General features: G+C 40.3%; 2 protein-coding genes across 2 annotated transcripts; one reads left to right on the forward strand and one right to left on the reverse strand.

Annotated features, from left to right (window-relative positions):
* Window positions 1–3,890: 3,890 nt before the first annotated feature.
* Window positions 3,891–10,750, forward strand: ggt5b (gamma-glutamyltransferase 5b). Its single transcript, XM_071520612.1, has 12 exons — window positions 3,891–4,081; window positions 6,201–6,328; window positions 6,432–6,527; window positions 6,978–7,173; window positions 7,836–7,996; window positions 8,149–8,295; window positions 8,476–8,606; window positions 8,705–8,889; window positions 9,070–9,161; window positions 9,302–9,411; window positions 9,644–9,754; window positions 10,021–10,750. Exons 1-12 carry the CDS (start codon window positions 3,909–3,911, stop codon window positions 10,165–10,167), a joined length of 1,677 nt encoding a protein of 558 aa, XP_071376713.1. The 5' UTR covers window positions 3,891–3,908; the 3' UTR covers window positions 10,168–10,750.
* A 2,234-nt stretch (window positions 10,751–12,984) lies between these two features.
* ggt1b (gamma-glutamyltransferase 1b) lies at window positions 12,985–21,866 on the reverse strand. Its single transcript, XM_071520622.1, has 12 exons — window positions 21,700–21,866; window positions 21,235–21,365; window positions 20,938–21,027; window positions 20,547–20,739; window positions 19,497–19,657; window positions 18,726–18,875; window positions 15,527–15,663; window positions 15,195–15,382; window positions 14,966–15,093; window positions 14,519–14,631; window positions 14,237–14,350; window positions 12,985–13,131 (listed from the first exon to the last, which is right to left on the reverse strand). The coding sequence occupies exons 1-12, from the start codon at window positions 21,864–21,866 to the stop codon at window positions 12,985–12,987; spliced, it is 1,719 nt and encodes a 572-aa protein (XP_071376723.1).
* Between the last annotated feature and the right edge of the window lie 464 nt (window positions 21,867–22,330).

Below are 22,330 nucleotides of genomic sequence, written 5' to 3' on the forward strand. Positions count from 1 at the left end.
TTTGTAAAATACAGAGACAATTGACTGTTAGTGATCATGAATCATTGTCATGAAGAATGAAAAGTTACAGACTGAGAAAAACGTGTGAAAAATGTCATGAACTATGAGCTATGAAGGTACAGTTTACAGGAGGGTTGGGTGGATTTAAGTGGATGGGAGATGGGGAGGGTGGGGAGGTGGGGGTTTGGTATGACGCAGGGAGGGCAGAATAATAACCATGCACTATTTATAGGAACACAAAGACCTACAGTATAGTATTCTTGCAAAATATGCTCCTGCTCCATCTGTGTGCTTTTCAATTAAGAAGATTTCCATAATGACACACTGATTTTGTATTTTATCCAGACTAATTGGCTTGATAATTGAAAATGTGCTCAATGATTCAAGTCCTTTAATGCTTCGTTTTATTCCTTGTGACCATGCAATGCTGTAAAGATTCACATCCTGCTATAAAAAAAAAAATCCAGGTCATGTAGCTATGAGGCTAAATCCATGCAACATTAATTAACATATGTGTTTTCCAGAGCTTTCTATTTACAGCAGGATCTGGTATATAAAGGTCACAGTTTACTCTACAGGTTGATAAATCTCAAAGCACTAAGGTCCCTGTTGTGTGCAAATCCTGCTACTATAGATGTGATGAATATGCACTAGACCCATGTAAAAAGACATATGAGTGCTGCTCCAGTTTACATCTGAGGATGTGCAGTACTTTTGTGTAAATGCTTTAATGTGTAATCTCGTACTATTATTAGATTTTGTTGAAATGGTCAATTAACTGGCTATTCATTTCTACCAAACTAATTCCCTCTGAATTACGTAATATTTCCACTATCCAAGTGATGAAGCCACCAAGATTAGGACCTTAGAAAATACAGAAAAAGTTGTTGTGTGCAAGCCTAACAGCCTGGTGATCTTTCATAGCTGATCATTAAAGCCAAGAGGTTTTCTATTGAAAATATACACACCATCTCCCCCTTGTGTTGAGGTTTCAACTGGGCATTGGCAGCATGAGACAGAATACATTTGGATCATATCAATGTGTTCTCATACAACATTCATCTGATATCTAACAAAAATGTATACACCCTTGATTTGTACTATACCTATGTATTTAATTCGTACTACACCAGCGCATGGCCAGCCACATAACCTGCGCTCTGCTTAACTTAGGTTAAGAATGGGGAAGCTGGGGGATTTTAAAGAGTTTTCCATAGAAGGAAATAATCAAGTATCTCTACTACTCAGCACTGACAGATTTAAGTAAGTTGCTGGGAAATTGATATGCGTGTGAATGAGTTTCTATTGTTCCATTGTGTGTGTGTGTGTGTGTGTGTGTGTGTGTGTGTATGTGTGTGCCTTTTGCTGCCTGTCTGTGTCATGATCCCTGCATAGCCCTTGTGTTTCCCTTGTGTTTCCTTTTCCTTGTGTTCCCAGTGCTCTTTTGACTGACTCTCTCTTTCGGTCTTGTGTGTGGGCGTGGTCTCCCCTCGTTCTCCTGGCTCAGCTCGTCTCCAGTCTGCTCACCTGCTTCCCATCAGCTCATCAGCCCACAGTATATCATCCCCGGCTTGCCATCCACTCTCTGCCGGATCATACACTCTGTTCATGCAAAGACTCAGCTACCATTCCACTTGCCATCCAGATTCCAGCCTCTGTCTCCAGTCCTCCTGCCTCGTCTGCTTCCCTCATTGGATCAGTTCAGCTCTCCGCTCTGCCTGGCTCTCCTCAGCACCTACCTTGGCCCACCAAGGTGTCATGCCAATACTCAGCTCCAGGTTTCCATTTACCAGCCCTAACCCTTGCCCCAGCTTTCAGCTACCAGCTCAGTAAATAAACTGTCTTTTGAGCTTTACTCTCTGCCTCCTGTCTCTATGTCTTGCACTTGGGTTCACTTGCCTAGCCGTAACAGTTTGCTAAGCACTTTGTAACTTCTGTTTTGTAAAGTTAAGTGTATTTTAATTTATTTATTATTCAACACACCATCGGAGGGTATAAAATGTAATGTCCTGCTCTAGTTACGTAGTTAACACACTAAAATAATTACACAGCCATACGTTGTCTTGACAAAGCACCTTTATTAAAACAAGAAAGGTTATTGGTATAGTGTTGGTATAGTAAGTTCATGGCCTGAAAAATGTGCCAAAGTGTGCCACTTTAGCTGAAACGATTAGGTTTCAGTAACTCTAAAATATCAATATGCAAACCTAAAACATTTGAGGTTGTGTTACATAATAGAACTGCATGAAGCAAACTGTATTGAGAAAAACTATGTGTTTAACTATAGGCTAATTAGATTTGTTCTCTCATTAGGAATTATAGTGTATAGGCTACAGCAGTGATTCTCAACCTTTTTCATATCATAGACCCGTAATTTAGTCCACAATAGAGCCACGGACCCCCATTTGATGAGATTTTGTCTCTCGGATCCAAATCTGAGAATATTTTTATTGTTTGATATGATTTTGTCAGAATCCCATGACTATATGTATTGTAGGTGGAGAAAAAACAGTGAAACAATGATCAAAATAGTAATTCTTCTACATTCTCTAACTGTGTTAACTTCTTGTAAATGAAATAATGGTGAAGTTTAACAATTCATCAATTTGCTGGGGACCCCCTGGAACCTCCTCAAGGACCCCTGGTGGTCCCCGGACCCCAACGTTGAGAACAACTGGGCTATGTTCAACACTGAAACCTGAAGTAATGAATACAAAATATGTGTGGAGCATAAATCTACAGGTGACCATTCATGGCAGCACTAAAATAATAATGATAAGCTATAGGCCATTTTGCTGAGGAAAGGTGAACTCTGACTGCTTTGAATTCGAAGCTATAATTAATTTCCAAATTTATCAGTCAAATCCTTTTATGAGAAAGAGTTCATAGATTATTTAAGTATATAACAACCAGGAGCAACTGAACAGATCACAAATCTAAAATAGATACTTTTACCTTGGGCAAACTTAAACAAAAAAAGCAAAACCCAAAAACTATTCACCATGAGTTAGTGCTCGGGTGGTCTCGCCTTGAAGAAGGCAGCCTAACGTGGTTCCTGTTAGGAGGCTCTGTTTCACATGAAATGAAGGACATTGTAACATCTGTAAACCCTCCGTTTAAAGACCGTACTCTCTGTGTCATTAACACGAAGTTCACATCCACTACTTCGTCAGCGAGGAGTAATTCCTGCGAAATCTACGTCCTATGCGTCATGATGGAATAAGCAGGAAGATGACCGCCTGATTCAACTCATAATTTGCGAATTCCGTTGCATAGCCAAGATTTATTTTTCCCTCTCTGCCAATACTGATGAGTGCAACAGTGGTAGTCTAAACAGATTTTTTCAGCAACAGGGCGTAAAACTTAAAAAACTAATTTTTGGTGACATTTATTATATTATTGATATTATTTTTTACCATCGCCATAATAGTTATAATAGCCAAATCCTTACTTCAAACAGGGGGTGACCTTGACAAGGGAAACCATCATGATCCATTTTTTGAAACATCTAGACTATCGCAAAATGTATAAACTTTGTTACTATGATTTGATTGACATACTACAATAGAGTAAACCATGTTTCATTTAACACCGATGGAAATAGGCTTACATTATGTAATTAGATATTTAGACAAAACACTTGTTGCATTTAACACGAAGAAAACCTGTGAAGACTATGAGTAGTGATTAAGAGTGTGTTAATTCCATATTTCATGTGGCTGTAACTAATTGTAATTTTAAAAGTATTCGTAGCTTCACTTTCACTTCCCAAGGGATGGCAGCCTAGTGATGGAGGGGAGGGGTAACCCAAGTTTGGGATTAGGCTAGCCTACTTATAGGCTATGTGCGCACTTGAGGCAGCAACAGTTCCCTTAACGCTTTAAGAGAAAGTTTATATAGGCTATTCAATGGCTAAACAGAAGACCTGGCAGGTGTGCTGCCTTCTCGGTGCAGGTTTACTTTGCGCTGTCGCTCTCATCTGTTTGTGCATCGCCTCATTTGTCAACAAAGGATGTTCCAGCGGCACCTTCCAGCATGCGGCTGTATCTGCAGACTCGCAGCGTTGTTCCGAGATTGGCAGGTAAATCTGTTTCTGACACGTCCTTCTCACGGGAAAAACTGTGTGATTGTAAACAAGACAATGTACACCTGTGTTGGTGCCCTTGACCACTTTGTCTTAGGCTGCTAAAAACGTTAAAATGAAAGCGTGAACATTTTTGGAATGATTGGGTGTTCATTGGATGGATGGACTGAAAGGATTCTTTGTGTATCACTAGGCAACCATTCTTCAGAAGTATTTTTTTAATTTTTTTATTTTTTTATTTCATTCTCATCGTGGACTTGAATAACTTGATAGTTAGTAGTCTGTATCAGGCTGTACCACCGCCTCCCCTCACTCTCGATGAGATAGAAGCTGAAGTGAGCAGCGGGGTAAGCAGTTTAAGAGATTTGTCAGGCCCGGATTGAAGAATGGAGATTATTCCTGGATATCAGAACAGTGTGTTGTTTCAATCAAAATCGTTACGACAGCATAGGCTCCTTGACTCTTGCTGATTTATTTTTAAAACTATCTTGATATGTGTGACTATTGGAGAAAATTAGATGTCTAACCCCGCTAAATAATGTTTGTGTTTCTAAACGGGGGTAGAACAAACATTGCTCATTCCTTTGATGCCTCCCCAGTTTAGTGTCAGTTGTGTACCCTATTCACTTGAGAGCGGCAAGTTGTGCCATGAAACCAATCAATCTCTCGGCAGAGCAGTTCCAAATAAAACAAAACAACCCTCAGCTTTTTCACTGGAGTGTGCACATAGCTCTTCCTGCTTTTGTAATCAGTAGTTGACATTTTCTTCTATCCCCTGCCAAGATCTTTCAGGAGTGCATTTCCCGGTTCACCTCAGAGACAAAGACTTTCAGCACAATTAGTGAGTTTGAGTCCCAAAGAGACACTCAAAGGTGATCTGCGACATATCCAAAACATGATGACCCTGTACATCCCTAACTACTATTCTTGAGGAGCAATGAGAGGAAATGGTGAAGAATGATAATGTGTCTGTCCACAGTATGATAACAGTTTATAAAGGGATATGCACTCTCCACTCTGTCAAACCTGACAGAAGAAATATACAGTACACATGTTACTGTTTTCATGCAGAATAACACAGTTCAATTTCATCAGTACTTTAAACATTATTATTTACTTATCGGGCAGGCCAAAAATGTATGTAATGTGTAAGCTACAGTAACAGTGTCTAACCTAATATTGATTTACTAATAACTAACTAACACTGTTTTTCCTCTTCCTGTGTTGGAACAAAAGTCAGTGAACTAGCAGTATACACACACACACACACACACACACACACACACACATATACACACACACTCACACACACACACACACACACACACACACTATGCACAAATTAAATTATCATCAGCATTACTAAAGCCATATACACAAAATATACAGTCTATATTTGATTTTGTGAAAATGCCTGTTCAAAACCTCGTCAAATTGTGACAACTGCTGTTTAAACCGTCGCTCTTTTTGTTCTATTTACCCAGTTTACATGCGGCTCCCCTCATGTCATGAGCCCTTCAATTAAATTTCAGTCAATCCCTACATGCTGCCTTCTGAAGCTCCTTGTTCTGGTTCATTTCTCAGACTACATTGCAGCGTTTTAGCCTGACCTTCACAGAGCCAAAGTATTTCCCCCACCGCCTTCTGTTTTCCCTCAGTTAACAGACATGACCCCTCACCAACCTTCCCATGAAAAGATCCATTCAGAGCCTTCAGAGATGGCTCAGACATAAGCTTACATACTATGCTGTGTCCCGTAACTGAATTGGATAAGCGAATGATTTCTAATTTCAGAGAAAGACAAGTTTTCCTCAAAAAACAAGTAAAAAACCGCTGCCATGGCATCTGATTTCCTGGCATGTTTTCTGAAATCTGCCCTGAGCATCAGTGTGAGGACTGAACTTGCCCCCTGGCAACACCTAGACATTTGTCATTCTGACAACTTTATGACGCTGAACTCCCAGGTCTTCGATAATATCACACAACTACAAAATGAAAATAAATGTGTGTGTGTATGTGTGTTTGTCAGTGGATGGTGTTCAAGTATGTAGTGAGTTGTGACTGATTGACTGATCCTACAGTTCCCAGACACCCAGTAAAATCACTGTTTTCCCAGGAATATGCTACAGCAGGGAGGCTCAGCAGTAGATGGCGCCATTGCAGCTCTTCTGTGTACCGCTGTGGTCAATCCTCAGAGCATGGGTCTTGGAGGAGGCTCTATATTCACTATAAGGGATAAAGCAGGTAGGTCTCTCTATTTCTGTTGCTTACATGTTGTTTCCGGCTTAAATGTAATGTTTGTAATGATTGATTAGTTTGGTCAATCCCATTGCTGATCTATTCCCAGGTAAGGTGAAAGTCTACAGCTCCAGAGAGACTGTCCCACAGTCGTTCAAGGCTAACCTGCTAAATGATTGTCCCACCAAATTGGCACTTACCACAGGTAGGCAGACCTGTCCTTGTCCTGTCCAGATTTTCTCCTCACACACAATTATGAGTAGGTGTTCCTCACATAGTCGTTACTGTCAGTCCATGACATGGATGAATGCCTATTTCAGTTATGTGTTTTAATCTAAGATGCTGCATTTATGAAGGAGTTTTATAGCCCCTGCCAGGTGCTTTTCTGTTCGCATGTGTCCACCTTCATCTATTGCATTTGAGGTGTCTCCTTATAGTCTACCAAAAATATATTAATGATCAAATGTGTTGACTTGAACTAATAGGAAGCTACAGTATATCACCATTCTGAGTCAATTACAAGTTATTGCTCGGCTACTCCTCTTGTTATTCCACATACAGCCCACCTGAGGGTTCGATCATCGGTCTGTCCAAGAGGTCTAACATTTGTCTAATGCTAATTAACTATTTCCCAACTTTATGGTATGCATTGTAGGCAGCCAGTGGATTGGTGTTCCTGGAGAGCTCCGGGGCTATGAGAAAGTTCACAAACAATATGGGAAGCTGCCCTGGCCCAAGCTGTTTGAGCCCACGATCAAACTGGCCAGGGAGGGCTTCCCCATGCCACAATATCTGGGAGGCCTGCTGAGCAATGACATGATACAAAAACTGGTGAAAGGCTCATCTCTCCGGTACGTCAGTTCTCTAACTGCTTGGTGATTTTGGGTTCCCATAAATGCTCACTACATGTTGGCACTTGAGGTTACTTGAGGAATATCTACTTTGCAGCCACACTTTTTAAGACATTGTTGAGGGCATTGACAGCCTCATAGGGTGTTGTGACACTCACTGTAGTCGGTCAGCTCTGAGCCTTTTCTCATCCACGTGTCACCACAGCAAACCCGGAGTACTGGGCTCTCCTAAAGCCCAGCCCTGAGATTATCTTCAAAGGGTGCAATCCCTTCAGTTCTGGGATGCTTGGTCCCCCCCTGCAGAAGTCTGGGCACAGATGCAGAAACTGAGGAAAGTGCCCTTGGCACCCAGCAGATGGAGAGGAATACACCCATTAGTGAAGCCTGTAGACCTAGGCAACATTTGACAATATTAATTAATAAGTGTGATTAAGTAGATATATGTGGAAATAGATTATAAATCAAATAAATCGTGTCACTGTCAACAGAGACATGTCAATTTGTCTGTCGCTAATTAAATGTACAGCACTGTCACTACAGCTCAGAGAGGTCACAATACCCCTAATGATAATGTATGATTATTTCTGTTTAGTGATGTGTATTCGGTTTATACGTCTTGTGCGATAATATGTGTGTTCCTCTCTATGGATGGTCTTTTCCAGTGACTTGTTCTGCCACAAGAACAAGACAGTTCTGAGCAATGGGGACATACTGAAGTTTCCTAAGCTGGCGGAAACCATGGAAACCATTGCAGCACACGGGGCAGATGCCCTCTACACTGGCAAGATAGGACATGACTTGATCCAAGACATAAAAGCTGCAGGTGGGTGCAACGTCAAAAAGCAGAGAGGGAACAGAAAGGGGAAAAAATGTGATAGAATACCTGTTTCTACATGCTGTAGAGAAGTTCAACTAATTATCAATCCTCACATATAAGAGATAACAGTTGTTTATATTTCTACACATTTCTGTTAGGTGGGACACTAGAAATGGAGGATCTGCACTCCTTCCGGGTGCAGGTGGAGGATGCATGGACAGTTCCTCTGGGAAACACTCTGCTGCACATCCCTCAACCACCTGCTGGGGGCGCCATGCTTGCCTTCATTCTCAGCCTAATGAAAGGTGTCGTGTTTTATGGCTCTTCCATGAGTCCTTGAACCCAGTGACTGCAACAGCTGCACTGCTGTAGCATCTAAATTAAATTCACGCTTGTTTGCCCTCTATAGTGCATTACAAAGAGCGCAAAACAGACAACAGATGATAGATCGTAATAGTTTTAATGTTGTCTCCGCCTTTCCTCAGGTTTCTCCTTGTCTCCAAACTCCTTGCATGGTGACCAGAAGATCCAGACTTACCAGCGTTACATCGAGGCAGCCAAATTTGCAAATGGGCAAAGGGGGAGCATTCGCGACCCTGTCTTCAATAAGGGCAAGGTTGGCATCTGAAACATTTTATGTCTCTCTCCAGCCCTATACAGTATGTTATTATATCCATTTCAAAGACGTATCATCATGGCATTCTTTATTCATAGAGTGCAGCTCATTTGGTCGATTCCGACTTCGTTGATCGTATCAGGGAAAAGATATCTACAAACCGCACCCATGATGACTCGTACTACAATGTCACGCCGTCCACGGATCGCGTTGGGACCACGCACGTGTCAGTCCTGGATAAAGATGGCTTGGCTGTCTCAGTCACCAGCACAATAAACCAGATGTGAGCACAAAACCTCATAGCTTGGCATCTCTTTAAATGGAAGATAACTCTATCTACTGTGTTACAATATGACATCTCTCTGAATAATAACGTGATGGAAAGGCTGCAGGGGAAACAAACCAGCTACTTTCTATTCTTACATACTTCCCGTCAGCTGACTGTGTTCCGTTTTTCCTGCAGATTTGGCTCAGGCATTTATTCCCCCAAAACAGGCATCATCCTCAACAATGAGTTGGTTGACTTTTGTGGGAGAGCAGACACAGTGAGTGCAGGTAAAGCCACAGCCATGGCCTTCTCTATAAAAATAGCCTTTTCAAACTACCTTCTCGCTCCATGCCAATTAAATAGACATCACTGAATGCAGTCATTTTGTTTCTTTTCACATTCATTTGCTGTATAATCTTTGTTCTAGGTGAACAACCTCCGTCCTCAATGACTCCAGCAATACTGGAGTCAATGTCTGGAGGAATTCTTGTGATTGGAGGATCAGGAGGAAGCATGATCACCACAGCAGTGGCCTTGGTAAGTCAGCTGAATTCAGTCTGTCTGTCTGTCTGTCTGTCTGTCCCCCGTCTGTCTGTCTGTCTGTCTGTCTGTCCGCCCGTCTGTCTGTCTGTCTGTCTGTCTGTCCATCCGTCTGTCTGTCTGTCTGTCTGTCCGTCTGTCTGTCTCTCCATCCGTCTGTCTGTCTGTCTGTCTGTCTGTCTCTGTCTGTTTTCTTACTGGTTTACTTACATTCATTTTATTTTTGCAGTCTATAATAAATCGCCTGTGGCTGGGGATGAATCTGACAGATGCCATCGCTGCCCCTGTAGTATTTGTTGATGCCAAGAACAATTTGAATTTTGAGAAAGGATTTGATACGGTAAGCCATTTCTGTTCTCATTCCGGCTATCCAATAATGACAGACTAGTTCATTGTACTGTAAGTGACAGTCTAATGGATAGCATCTACTTGATATGTTAATGGAGTCTGATGGAAATTATTACGATGTAATCCTACAGTTTCTGAATTAAGTCTATATACCTGGAATCAATTTGTAAATTTGAAGAGGGTTGAATAAGTGGTATTAAGTGGTGTGCTTGTGTGCGGTGTGTGTGTGTGTGTGTGTGTGTGTGTGTGTGCCCTTAGTCTGTGATAGATGGCCTGAAAGCTCTTGGACACAGAAAGGGGGAATGGCCATACTTCTTCAATGTGGTCAGTGCAGTGGAAAAGGAGCATGGCTGCATTACAGCCGTTTCTGACAACAGGAAGATGGGCCAAGCAGCTGGTTACTGACCTTATGAACGCATGAGGAAGCTCAGGACATCCTCACCTGGACTGCAGCTCGGATGGTGGACTTTGGAGTTTTGCACTGTAGCCGCAAGGAGAGCACTGTCTACACACTAACATCGATCCCCAAGACTAATTTCTATGTTAAGCCTTAAAAACAATGAAATGTGCCTCAACCCTAACAAACTTGAGCAATTTGTTTCTCGGGGCTCTTGAATGATGGAATTGCTAATTTTATCAATTTACCTCTGTGCTCTAGAGGAGTCATGCAACACATTCAGAGTCTCATCCTGACTGGCACGGGAATCAAAGGTTGATGCAGGCTGTCAGCTGTGGAGACAGGGAACTTTTACTGTGACCATAAACATTTTATCTGTCTAACAATCTTACATTTTAGTCTGATTGAGGTCCCTGATCATATTATCATGATCCTTGTTGACAAAGAACAAAGAAGTGCTGTAAATTTTTATTTTAAATAAACCAACAAATCCATTCACAATATCTTAATAAAACCTATTTGTACAGTAGTATCAAGTAATTTCATATTTTCTCTGTGCTGTCAAAAATCTTTTTAGAAATTATTATACATTTTTCACAAGTATTCATTATGAAACTTTGTATTATGTGGAGAGAAACCAGAGGACAATTAAACATTAAATCCAAAACACAGACATGTATTCATTGAATCTTTGAAATTCACCAGAAGTTCTCTGAGAAGACTGCACATTGTTAATATCTTCCTTGTCTGATTCAGCTGGCCATGGCAGCTATTTCAGCTGCAAACTACAGTACTTTAAACATTTACCCCTTATTGTTAGTACAGTAAGATGAGCAATGATTCGCCTCATGTTTTCCTGTTTGCCTTTTTCCGGAGCAGAGCATTAGCAGCATTTTTGGACTGAGACAAAGGAAAGAATAATGAGATGGGTTTCAATACCGAGGCTTATGAATTAGTAATGATTTCTTAAGTGGATTCTGCCCTGTTTTCCTCCAAGGCACTAAATGTGAATTATGAAAACATGCAAATTCAAGTCTGTGTGAGGCACTGCTGCCTTCGTTACATGACAAAAGAGTTCAGCTGGATAAGTTGTTGTAGCTTCATAGCTTTAGTGACATGAAACTAGCCTCTTTCTTTAAACAATAGCTAAGCATCATGTTTAAATGATTCAGATATTGCCTCCTATAATAGCTTTTCATTCAAAATGGAAGCATCAGACAGTAATACTGGGATGACTCCCAGTGTAACTTTGAGTGACTAATTCTCTTGATGAAGCAAATAATCTAAACCTTTTAGCACTTGGGTTCCTGGTAATATTATCACAGATGCATTTTGCATGTATGTGTCATTGTTTGTTGATTATCATGATGCCACACAAGGCAGAAGTCTGAATTAGTTTGACCATTTTTGGTGCCCTTTGAAATGCTAAAGAGTAGGCTGAGAAAAATCAGTATAGTAGTATGACCCTCTACTGAAGATCACCACAACTAATTGGAATTTAAAGATTGTCCTTAATTGGGCTTTAAGGTGATATTTATCTTACAGTGCATCTATATTTTGTATACACATATTTCTATTAATTGTTCATGAATGTTCAACTACTAAAATCAGCCACTTTCTACTTTACTAATCTAGTGTTAAAACCCTATTTCTAACACATATAAACTAGTAGTATCAAAAAGTTGATCAAAGCATTATCATTTTATTCTGTGTACTTGATCATGCTTTCCAATAATTATTTACCCTGTTTACATTTATGAACAGTGCAAGCTGAACAAAGAGGCCTCAAAATTGAATTGAATTGAATTGAATTTTGAGGCCTCTTTGTTCAGCGTGCACTGTTCATAAATGACTCCCAGTGGCGACAGCAGGTAACATTACTGCTGCTGAACTTGTCTGGGGAATGAATGTGAAAGGCTTCAGTCTACTGTATCGCTGTACAGTGAGCTGCAACAGCTGTTCTGTTGTTGTGAGGTCACTGGAGGCCATTGCACTCTGGATAGCGGGAAGTTACTGCCAGTCATAAACTATGTATGACGGGTTGTCCCTGGAGTGTTACAGTCCTTACTGTAACATGAGTTCCTCGTTTGACCAGTTGCCATATACTGTAAGTGCAGAGTCCTGGTAGAATCTGTACAAAGTTTGAAGGGACTCAAAGATGAAGTTTAGCCTCGTTGACAATTCTCTTTGGGCGGGTATTTTTTTGTTATCTTGATCTGTGGTTAATTCTTTACCTCTGGGTTCAGCTGTTAGATGAACCCAGATGTTCAAATTTTATATATACTGCAGTAATTACTGTAAAAAAAAAAATGACAATAGCATCTTTTTTATGGACAAAAACAACAGGAAACCACAATCCTTAATAAATAGGTAAATGGCATACTATCCTTTGACTGAAACAAGTTGAACAAATACTGGATTTCTTGAGTGGCAGTAATGATTTAAACCTTTGGAGGCACCTCTTTTGTTTCAATATACTTAACCCTTGGGTCATTGTTCCTGGGCTGAAGTGTGGCAGGTGTTTAATAGATATTGTGTCAGTCCAGTGGGAAAAAGGTCTTAGATCAACTTGTGACGACAACTCTGGACTTCAGACTGAGGCACTAGGATTTCAAGGACATAATGAGTAATCAGGCAGCGTTGTGTTTTCAGAGGTGCGTGTTGCGAAGGACTTGGACACTGTCCACAACATAATGAGAAAACAGTAGGTTCATATAATGGCTGATGATTGTTCTTTATGAAGTCTGTAATCTTTCAGCTTGTAACAGTGGTGCCAAGGTTCACGCAGCCAGTCTCTCTGCATAATCAGAGGTGTGTTTTTCACCTCAGTACCCAGCAGCATAAGCCCACTTCCTGGGGTCTGACTGTGCGTGGAGCCGGTCACCATGACGAACCACTGCCTGCACCACTGCTCCTGTCGAACTGAGCAACTCTGTCTCATGATTCTTCAGCGCCAGGCCGTCCAGCACGCTCTGCAAGCAAGAGCACAAATTGGGACACACGGACTCCACTACAGACAGACGACAATTAAAACTCTGCACATAGAAAATACAAAACACAGTTATGCAGTTGTTTGGAAAACCTTATGAGGAAGTTTATCTGTCTGTTGTCGTGTCACTCACTTTGTTAAAGTCAGGCTCTCCTAAAGCGGTGTAGGAACTCAGCTATTACAATCTGAATTAATTAGCATAATTATATGTATTAACAGCAACATATGGTGCATGGAAAGCGCTACTTTTTGTACCTGTGGGGCACAGCCGAGTCGCCATCACCTCCACTCGGCACCATTCAGGAGCTAATTCTTTAAATCTAGCCTCAGCCTCTGAGTGACACTGAGAGCTGAGAAGAGTGCCATGGATTGATGCTATCCTGGATGTTCAATCTTTCAACATACTTGTTGATAGAATTAATGCAAGAAAGTGTATTTGAATCTTTAAAAAATATCTATATATTTGAACCATTTAGGGTGTCTCTACCACATGTAATTGGGCATTGATCACTGAGATAATTAAAAAGAAATCCAAGAGCACGATTGAGGTTTCTTTCTCAATATAATGTCCTGAAGATTTTAGATTAGTAGATTTTGCAACATCTTTTACATTCTCCAGGAGATCTTATAGCTCTTATTAGTAAATGTAAACGTATCGTAAACAGAATCAAATTTAATGCATTGCAATATTTTTTTGTTTTTAGTTTTAGTTTATCTAAGATTTGAGACAAGCCGTTGTATTTCAGATGGTGCAGAATATGCTGCTATTTTACAAAAAGCCTATTTTAGCCAGATCACAAATCATCAGACTATTAGTATGCTAGTACTGACTGACTAATTTTTGGTCATACTCTACTGATCCCTGAAGGAAAACATTGCAGACGTTTTGCCTGCCTCCCTCCACAGGGAGGTCAGAGTGCAGGTTCAGCGGCAGAGCGGTGATGACTGAGGGAGGGACTCACTCAGACACTTGCTGCCAAGGGGGTTTGAACCCAGGACTTGTGGTTGAGGGATGGTCTCCCTACACGCTATGCCACCCTGCTCTTGGTCACATGCAGCAGCGTTGTTTGTTTGTCTGTGGCACTCACTTTGTCAAAGCCCGGCTCTCCTACAGTGGTGTTGGGACTCAGCTGGTTGTGGAGCCTCGGGTCCGAGACAGCTTTCTCCAGGTCGTAGTCAAAGAACAGCGCATTCAGAATCACCTGCAGAACAGCAGACTTTTCAGTGGAGATCTTAATGAAATTGTCCCTATAGTTTACGGTAGTACTATTGTAGTATTACTACAATAATAAATTCTGCTAATATTGCTACAGATGGCTACTACTGCTGCATCACTTATGACTGAAATGAACAGGTATCTTTTGTCTTACCTGGACGATAGCGGTGGTAATTTTTGTTCCTCCTGATCCACCCACCACCATCTTAACTTGGTTGCTTTTGTCAAAGAGGATGGTTGGACACATGGAAGACATGGGCCTTTTCCCTGTTAACGGACAAAGGAATTCAATGGCAACTTAAGTTTAAAACAACAACGCTGAAAACCACCAAGTATATGCCCTTTGACAAGAGTTAGATTACATTATTTTGCCCTTAAGGTAGGCTACATAAAATCATTGTTTATAAGCCATTGCAAGCAATACGCAAGACACAGTGTACAAGCAATAATAAAAAGGAAGCTGATCTCTGTGTGATCTGTTGACCAACCTATTTTACAGCTTCATTATTCTAAAAATAGCAAGAGGGGGTTACTGTAAAACTGTAAACTACTGGGACTGGGGACTGGGGAAGTGTAAGTGTTATCCTGGCCTTAATCTAACCTGGCCTGATGAAGTTGTTTGGTGACGGAGGCACTCCAAAGCCGTTGGTAATGAGCGGGGAGCTGAAGTCATCCATCTCATTATTGAGGAGGATTCCTGTTGATTTGGACATGACTTTGGAGCCCAAACTGCAGGAAAATAGAGATTGTTAAGGTATGAGGGGAATTATGAGTGCAAGACTGACTGACATTTCTGCTAGCCAATTAGATGTTTACTACCAACTTCATACAATTGGTTGATGGTGCTGGTGGCCGCCACGGCGCTTCCATCCTCCGCTACCACCGAGAGATGTGAGGTCCCATGGTTCTCAGGCAGGTAGAACTCGGGCTCGTAGTAGTTCATGTGATGTGTGGTTTCATCTGTAATCTTTTCACGGAGGCCATTGGCAAAGGCAGTCGAAGTCATATTCTGAATGAGCTTTGGAGAAAAGTGAGATATGAAAACAATTAATAGTCAAGAAGTGCAATGCTGCTTAGAGTTTGAGGGTAAAGTCTTTTTTTTTTATTAATATGAAGTATCTGTAATTGTTAAATGTACTTTAAGCGGAGACTATGGCCTTACATCTGTGATGTTGAGGAAATTCGGATCTCCTATCAAGGTCCTCTTTGCATAAGCGAAACGAAAGGCCTCTATGATGCGATGGTAGGTTAGGATCTTCTTCTCAACGCTCGCTATACTATCCGAGGTGAGGTTGTACCCTGTGGAAAATACAACGACCATCAGTAGCTACATTTTTACCATGGCCCGCTCATCTGTCTTTATTCACACTTTGCTCGGGTCAAAAAGGAGACATAAAATGGACTAAGTGATATGGAAAAGATATAGATAAATTTTACTAAATTTTTATATGTTTTATCTGAAACTTGTAAGTAATAGATATGACAGTCAAACCAGATACAAGATCCTTACTAAATTTGTGTAATATGAAACTTATATAATTTGGGAACTTATAAGTGCTATATATGACAGTAAATCCACATACAATATCCTTAGTAGATATGTGTAATATCAAACTTATATGAGTTGGGCAACCATTAGTGAAACCGAAATCTTGCAAGTATTGTATAAAAACCTTACAAGACATATGTAAGATGTCACATATACGAGACATACAACAAAAAAAAACATAATCTTAAAATAAAATTACATGGAAAAGCACATAATGAGATGAGATGACCAAATAACAAGTTTTGGGTATTTTTTTAACATTTTATGACACTTCCCAGCTAGCAGTGTAGCCTACTATCGGGCCACATAAGGGTGGGGCGCGGGACATGTCGGACTCGGGTGACGTCCTCAGGGCCGAGCATGGGCCGATAGCTGTAGTGCTCCGTACAGACAGATGTACAGATAACAACTGATCACCGAAAATGGAGGTTTGGGATTAGGTGTGTTTTCTGTGCTCGTTCATGACATGGAGATGTAGACAGCAAGCTAACTATTAGCCTTGTTTTTAGCCTTCTTGACATGTATTCCACAGGGTTAGATAACTTGCCCTGTACACGATTTCTAATTCAGTTTCATGCCAGTATTGTATGGTGCTGTGTGGTGAACCTGCCTGCATGGTGTGACTGTGAGTCCAGCTGCCAGTCAGAGTTACACTGTGTTTCTAAACAGAAGCGTTTGTGGCTGCTGTGTAGGGAAGTGAACCAGGTCGACATTTAGTTTTGACAGATAAAACTGTTGACATCTTGTCAAACTACCATGGCAAAGTGCTGGAAATGCTTGAACAAGGATACAGGGCCAACTCACTATAGAAACTCATATGAAATGGTATAAATTCATACATAAAAATATATATATTTTTTATACTGCTATGGTAATTTTAATTGGCTGACATATAACAATCTTATAAAAAACATATAAAGAAAGCATAGTTTCCCTTTAAATTAGATATACTTTACACACAAAAAACATATATATATAATGGTATATATTTATATATAAAAAGCATATGTCTATAACTGAGACATATAATTAATAACTACAAACATATATGGAACATATACGGAAAACAAAATTTGCCATGCATTTTCCTTACAAACAACATACATAATGTTTACTTGATTCATACTTAATTCTTATAATTATATTGTATGAAAAATGCGAAAGTGGCCACTTTCATGAGTAAATCATAGTATGAGACATATAAGTCTTATAAGACATACAATACATATAAAACATAAAGATTTACTATTGGAGGCAATGGGAAATTCTTATAAGTTTTTTCTATTTCTTTTCCATATGGGTTGGCTCAGCCCATTCTTGTGTTTTTATTTAGTCTGAAAGCTCCTCTCATTTCACCCCCCAGACCATGGGTATTAGAGCTGGTTGAGCTGACAGCCACAGAGAGAAAGCGGAGGGAGGCTGTGGGAATGGGAGAGTTTGGTTTGATGAGTTTCAGCTGTCGGGCAGAGGCAGAAGTCATGGTAAATCAGCAGGATGAAAGTTTTGGGCAGTCACTGACATGTGTGCACGATGCCTCCACCACTCAACTGTGTCCAATTAGAGGTAAATTGGTAAGATTAGTGTTAGTGTGTGAGGCAGGGGGCCACAGTGAGTGGGTGGCCAGCCAGAGGAAGGGAAGGTTCAGAGAGATTAATTACTTTAGAATAAAGTTTCTCATCTAATCCTCAGAGGCAGACACTGTGACTGTACTGAAAACTAGCTGAAGACCAGAGAGAAAATGGCTGCAGCACGGACAGTTTGTGCTGGCTGTATGAATCTGTGCCCAGCGAAGACAGGTGCCCACAGGGGGTTGGTTACATGATTGTGCGTGGTGAAGACAGATGCGGCGTACACAGTAACGTAATGATGGACCAAGGTAGCCATGATGTAAATAAGCAACGTATTTATATCATGAACTTTGCTGACGGTGCATCAGACTCTCTGAGCCTCTCAGGTGTGAAGACTCAGACAGCAATTATCTTTGGATCTTAATTACTTCAGTCAAAAGCAACACTTACAGTCGGTGCTGTTTCACCAGCAGCTTAACTAAATTTTGTAGCAACCTCATGGACGTTAACTAATTAATTTTAGTGGTTTATTTATTTATTTATTTTTTGGTCATTTGAGGTGTAGTTAACTACTGCAACTACCAAATATTTTTGGGTGTAAAAGAAAAGAAACTTGCTAACTCTAGTTTCTGGCAGGCATCTGTCAGAGTGTGGGTATTATAAACACAGTGAACATTACTTGAACTTTATTTTAAATAAAATACAATTTGTGAGCTTGTTTCTATCTGGATAGAGTGAAGCTCTGATTCAGCATCAAAGATTTGATATCCCATCGTTAAATATTTAACCCCAAAAGGTTGTTTTTTTTAACAATAACTCCACACCACAAGCATAAAGTAACATTCAAAGACCATGAATATGTGGATAAATCAGTTTTGAAAAAAAGTCAGAACCTTATAATTCCAAGCTGACAATTTTTTGTTAACAATATTATTTCTTGCAGTCATGTGATTTTGTGTTATATGACTTTGCAGATGTAGGTATTATCATTTTTTACAAAGTAGTTTGAGCTATTTATTCTAAGTAACCTTAGTTAACAAAACTATATTTCTCTTGAGAGTAGCTTTACAGTAGTTCAACCTAAGTAACTGGTAACTTGTAAAACCACACTTTCAACATAGTTTCCCCCAACATTGCTCACAGTATATTCCTTGTATGAGCGTGACTGGCAGTGTGAAAGTAGCTCACATTACAGCTGATGCTCTTCCACCCACTGTGGTTTTGAATAAAGCATCAAGGCTTACCATTCAAGATGTTTAATATCAGGGAGAGCACAGGGCCACTGGCAGGGGCATCGGGAACAGCCATGGTGTACTCGCCCACATTCACCCTGATGGGGCTCTCGTCCAGCAGAGGCTTGTAATCCCTCAGATCCTCCAGCGTGATAATACCGCCTAAACACAGGTTGACAAAACACTGCAAACGCACAGTCGGCCAAAACTGGAAATACACATTTTCCTTGCCATGGAAATTAGATTTGAAAAAAGTTGTTGCATTTTATTATATTTCCCAAAGACCTTTTAGTAAATGAAGTTTAGCAATAATGAAAATGATAATAATGATGGAAATGATACTATCCTTTTACTCCCTAGGAGTCTAAATTAAAAAGGTGACTGAACATTTGCGACTTGCCAGAGGTAATTTGACAAGTAAAATCTGTATATTATTTTTTGCTAAAAATCATTTTAGGTTATTGAATTGATCTTGAATTGAACTTGATATTGCACTCATTATGTTACAGTAGGTTTGTTAATCTGCTTGGTGGGTCAATACGGTTACAGGTCTTAGTGAGATCAGAATTTAGATGAATGAACACATTGAATGACTGACTGAATATATTTGCTGCCTTTATCTGTTTTTATTCAATATGTTTCAATTCAAGAATAGTGAATGCAGTTTTCCTCATAGTCTGACTGGATGAGGAAGGACTTTGGGATCAAGTTATAGAGTCATATTCCTCATATGAACAAAAGCTACAAGGCTTCTTAGACAATAAAAAAAAATTAAAATACTACCTGATGCCTGAATATCAGTCACAAGGTCCTTAGCTATTTGTCCGTGGTAGAAAACATCAGGACCCTCCTCAGCTATTCTCCTATAGGTCTCTGCCAGCTTGGTAAATTTGATGATTTCATTTTCTTTTAAGACATCACCATTTTTCCCACAAAACACTTCACTGAAAGAGAGACAGAGATCATATTAGATGGTAATGTAAAGTACTTTGAACGACTTTCAAGTAATCAGACACTCAATTTCATGTTCAGATGCGTTTGCAGTAAATCCAGCACCAATAACTCAGTCAATGCCTTTTATCAAGGGTGGAAGTAACTAATTACATTTACTCATGTCACTGCAATTTAGTAGCATTTTTGTGTACTTGTACTTGGACTTTTTTAAAGCCAGTAATTTTACTTTTACTTAAGTACATTTGTACTGAAGTATTGTACTTCATTTACTTCATGTACTTCAAATCCCATCCATTACAGAGAACAGATTTTGTGGTTCTCCATCAGCAACAGAAACTGCACCAAAGTAAATTGACAAATTGTGGAGCAGTTCACGGTGAGATGAGTAATCTGGCTTTACTTTGTTTGTGCACTTTATGCTTTATTTCCAGTTTTTCCAATTGAAGAAAACTAGTTTGAAGTCTCGTCCTTTTAATTACATGGGAAATGTTCTTTTCTAAAAAGTAACTCAGTAACTTTTACTCTGAGTACATTTTAAATTAGCTACTTTTTCCTTGTACTTCAGTACAAGGAAAAACACACACACACACACATCACATTATCTCTCTGGCTGAATGCCATCTCCATACACGACACTTGCATATTGCATATTGATGATGTCCATTGTCTGACATTTTGTTTTGTTATTATTTTATTCTATTCTTTTTATTGTTGTTGCTCTTTGTGTTCTTTTTATACTTAATGCAAACACCTCAAATGTGTTAATTACACTGCAACCCAAATTTCCCTATGGGGACAATAAAGTTGCTATTCTATTCTACATTCTAGTGCTCTTTCCACCACTGCCTTTTACCCTCGGTTGAAGCTACTTGCACTAACCATAGTGCTGGGTCCTTGATGATGGTTTTCTTGTGCTTGGCCAGAACGGTGGCCAGCGCCCTGCCCAGAGAAAAGCCCTTCTCTGCCAGCTCAATGCTTGGCTGGAACAGCTCTTTCCATGGCAGTTTGCCATGACGTCTGTATGCCATCTCATATCCTCGAATCTCCCCCGGTACAGCAATGGACAACCCTCCTACCAACCACGGGAACCAAGGAAAGAGAGAGAATTATATTGCTTATAAGACATAATCTGAATTTGGTTATTGTTACTGAGTGACGCCCATCTCTGTGTTTATGTGTCTCTATCTCAAGGTTATTTCCTTCAATGATAAAATTAACTACAACTTTGTCCATATCATTTCTGTGAGTGATATTGCTGGTTAAGCATTACCTTTCTGGGATAAGTCAGTGCTGTTCCCAAACATGTTTTCTGTTGCATTGCGCGGTGCTGTCTCCCTGGCATCAATGGTCTCTACTTTCCCTATGAAGAAATCAGATATCAGGAAATGCAGTTACGCTTCAGTTATTGCTGATCGGGCTGTTGTGTTTAATTTATGCATGTGTTCGTGCCACACTCAATCAGCACAGCCATGGGTGGATTTGCTCTGTCAGTGGAAATGGAGAAGAGGGAGGAGGAAGGTAAGATAGGGTGTATGGTGGAGTGTATAGGTGGGAGGTACAGCTGTACCAGTTTTTGCATTGTAGATGGTGAAGAAGAGTCCTCCTCCGATGCCCATACTGTGAGCGTTCATGAGTCCGACACACAACAAGGCCGCTATGGACGCATCTACTGCAGAGCCCCCCTTCTTCAGCGTGTCTCTGTGGTTATATTAATTACACACACGCGCGCACACACACACACACACACACACACACACACACACAGGAAGAGGGGGCGGTGGGATTAATACATTTTTTAAACTTAAAACCTTAAGACCCTGTGCAGGCATACAGTAAATAGATTAAATAAAGCAGGTTCACATGAATTTGCATTTATGCCAAAGCAATGGTGTTATGACTCTTGAATCTGTCTTTAACATTTGTGTCTATTTATGTGTGTGTGTGTTGTGTGTGTGTGTGTGTGTGTGTGTCTGCAGTTGTAGGAGGAAGCACGTGTCTGTCATGAATGTTGTTTCAGTGTTTCAGGTCTAACCTGCCGATCACAGAACATGGTCCAGCATCTGCTGCCACAGCTGCCCTGGGGTACGAGTGCTGAGTCGGGGGCTTCCTGCTCCCCACACCAAAGAAGACACCCACAAACGTGCTGAGCGCTGCCACCAGCAGCACCACCAGGGCCACAACTACCGTTTTATGGACCATGCCTGTAGCAAAGGAACACTGAATGAATTTTAATGTCTCTAAGGAAAAAAAATATGGCATTTGTGATTTAAAACCTATGAAAATGCACCCGCAAAGAGCTGCACTTTGTAAAAACATAACAAAGCAATCCAACTGTACAGCAATCCCAAATCTGAAGAATGAGGTTTAAGAAATGCTGCCAGCAATACATAATCCTAAGAGTTGTGAAAGCGAAAGAGTTGTGTTTACAGTGAGTTTCCTATCATTCTTGCTTCAGTTACAGTGCATTATGGGTAAGGTTCAGTAGCTTTGATCGGAATGATTATCTTTAAATTGCTGTACTATGATTTTTTACACTTTCTATGACACACATACCTGCAGAATTTGTCTGATACAGAAGTTTGATAATAATTTTGTTTGGGATTTATATTCAACCATCATTTATACCCCCAACAAAAGCATTCAGTTGCAATGTGACATTGCTG

The sequence above is a fragment of the Centroberyx affinis genome, unplaced genomic scaffold, assembly GCF_046629955.1.
Source record: "Centroberyx affinis isolate AG114_WGS23_722 - 3 ecotype Tasmania unplaced genomic scaffold, CSIRO-AGI_Caff_v1 ptg000813l_1, whole genome shotgun sequence".
Taxonomy (NCBI): domain Eukaryota; kingdom Metazoa; phylum Chordata; class Actinopteri; order Beryciformes; family Berycidae; genus Centroberyx; species Centroberyx affinis.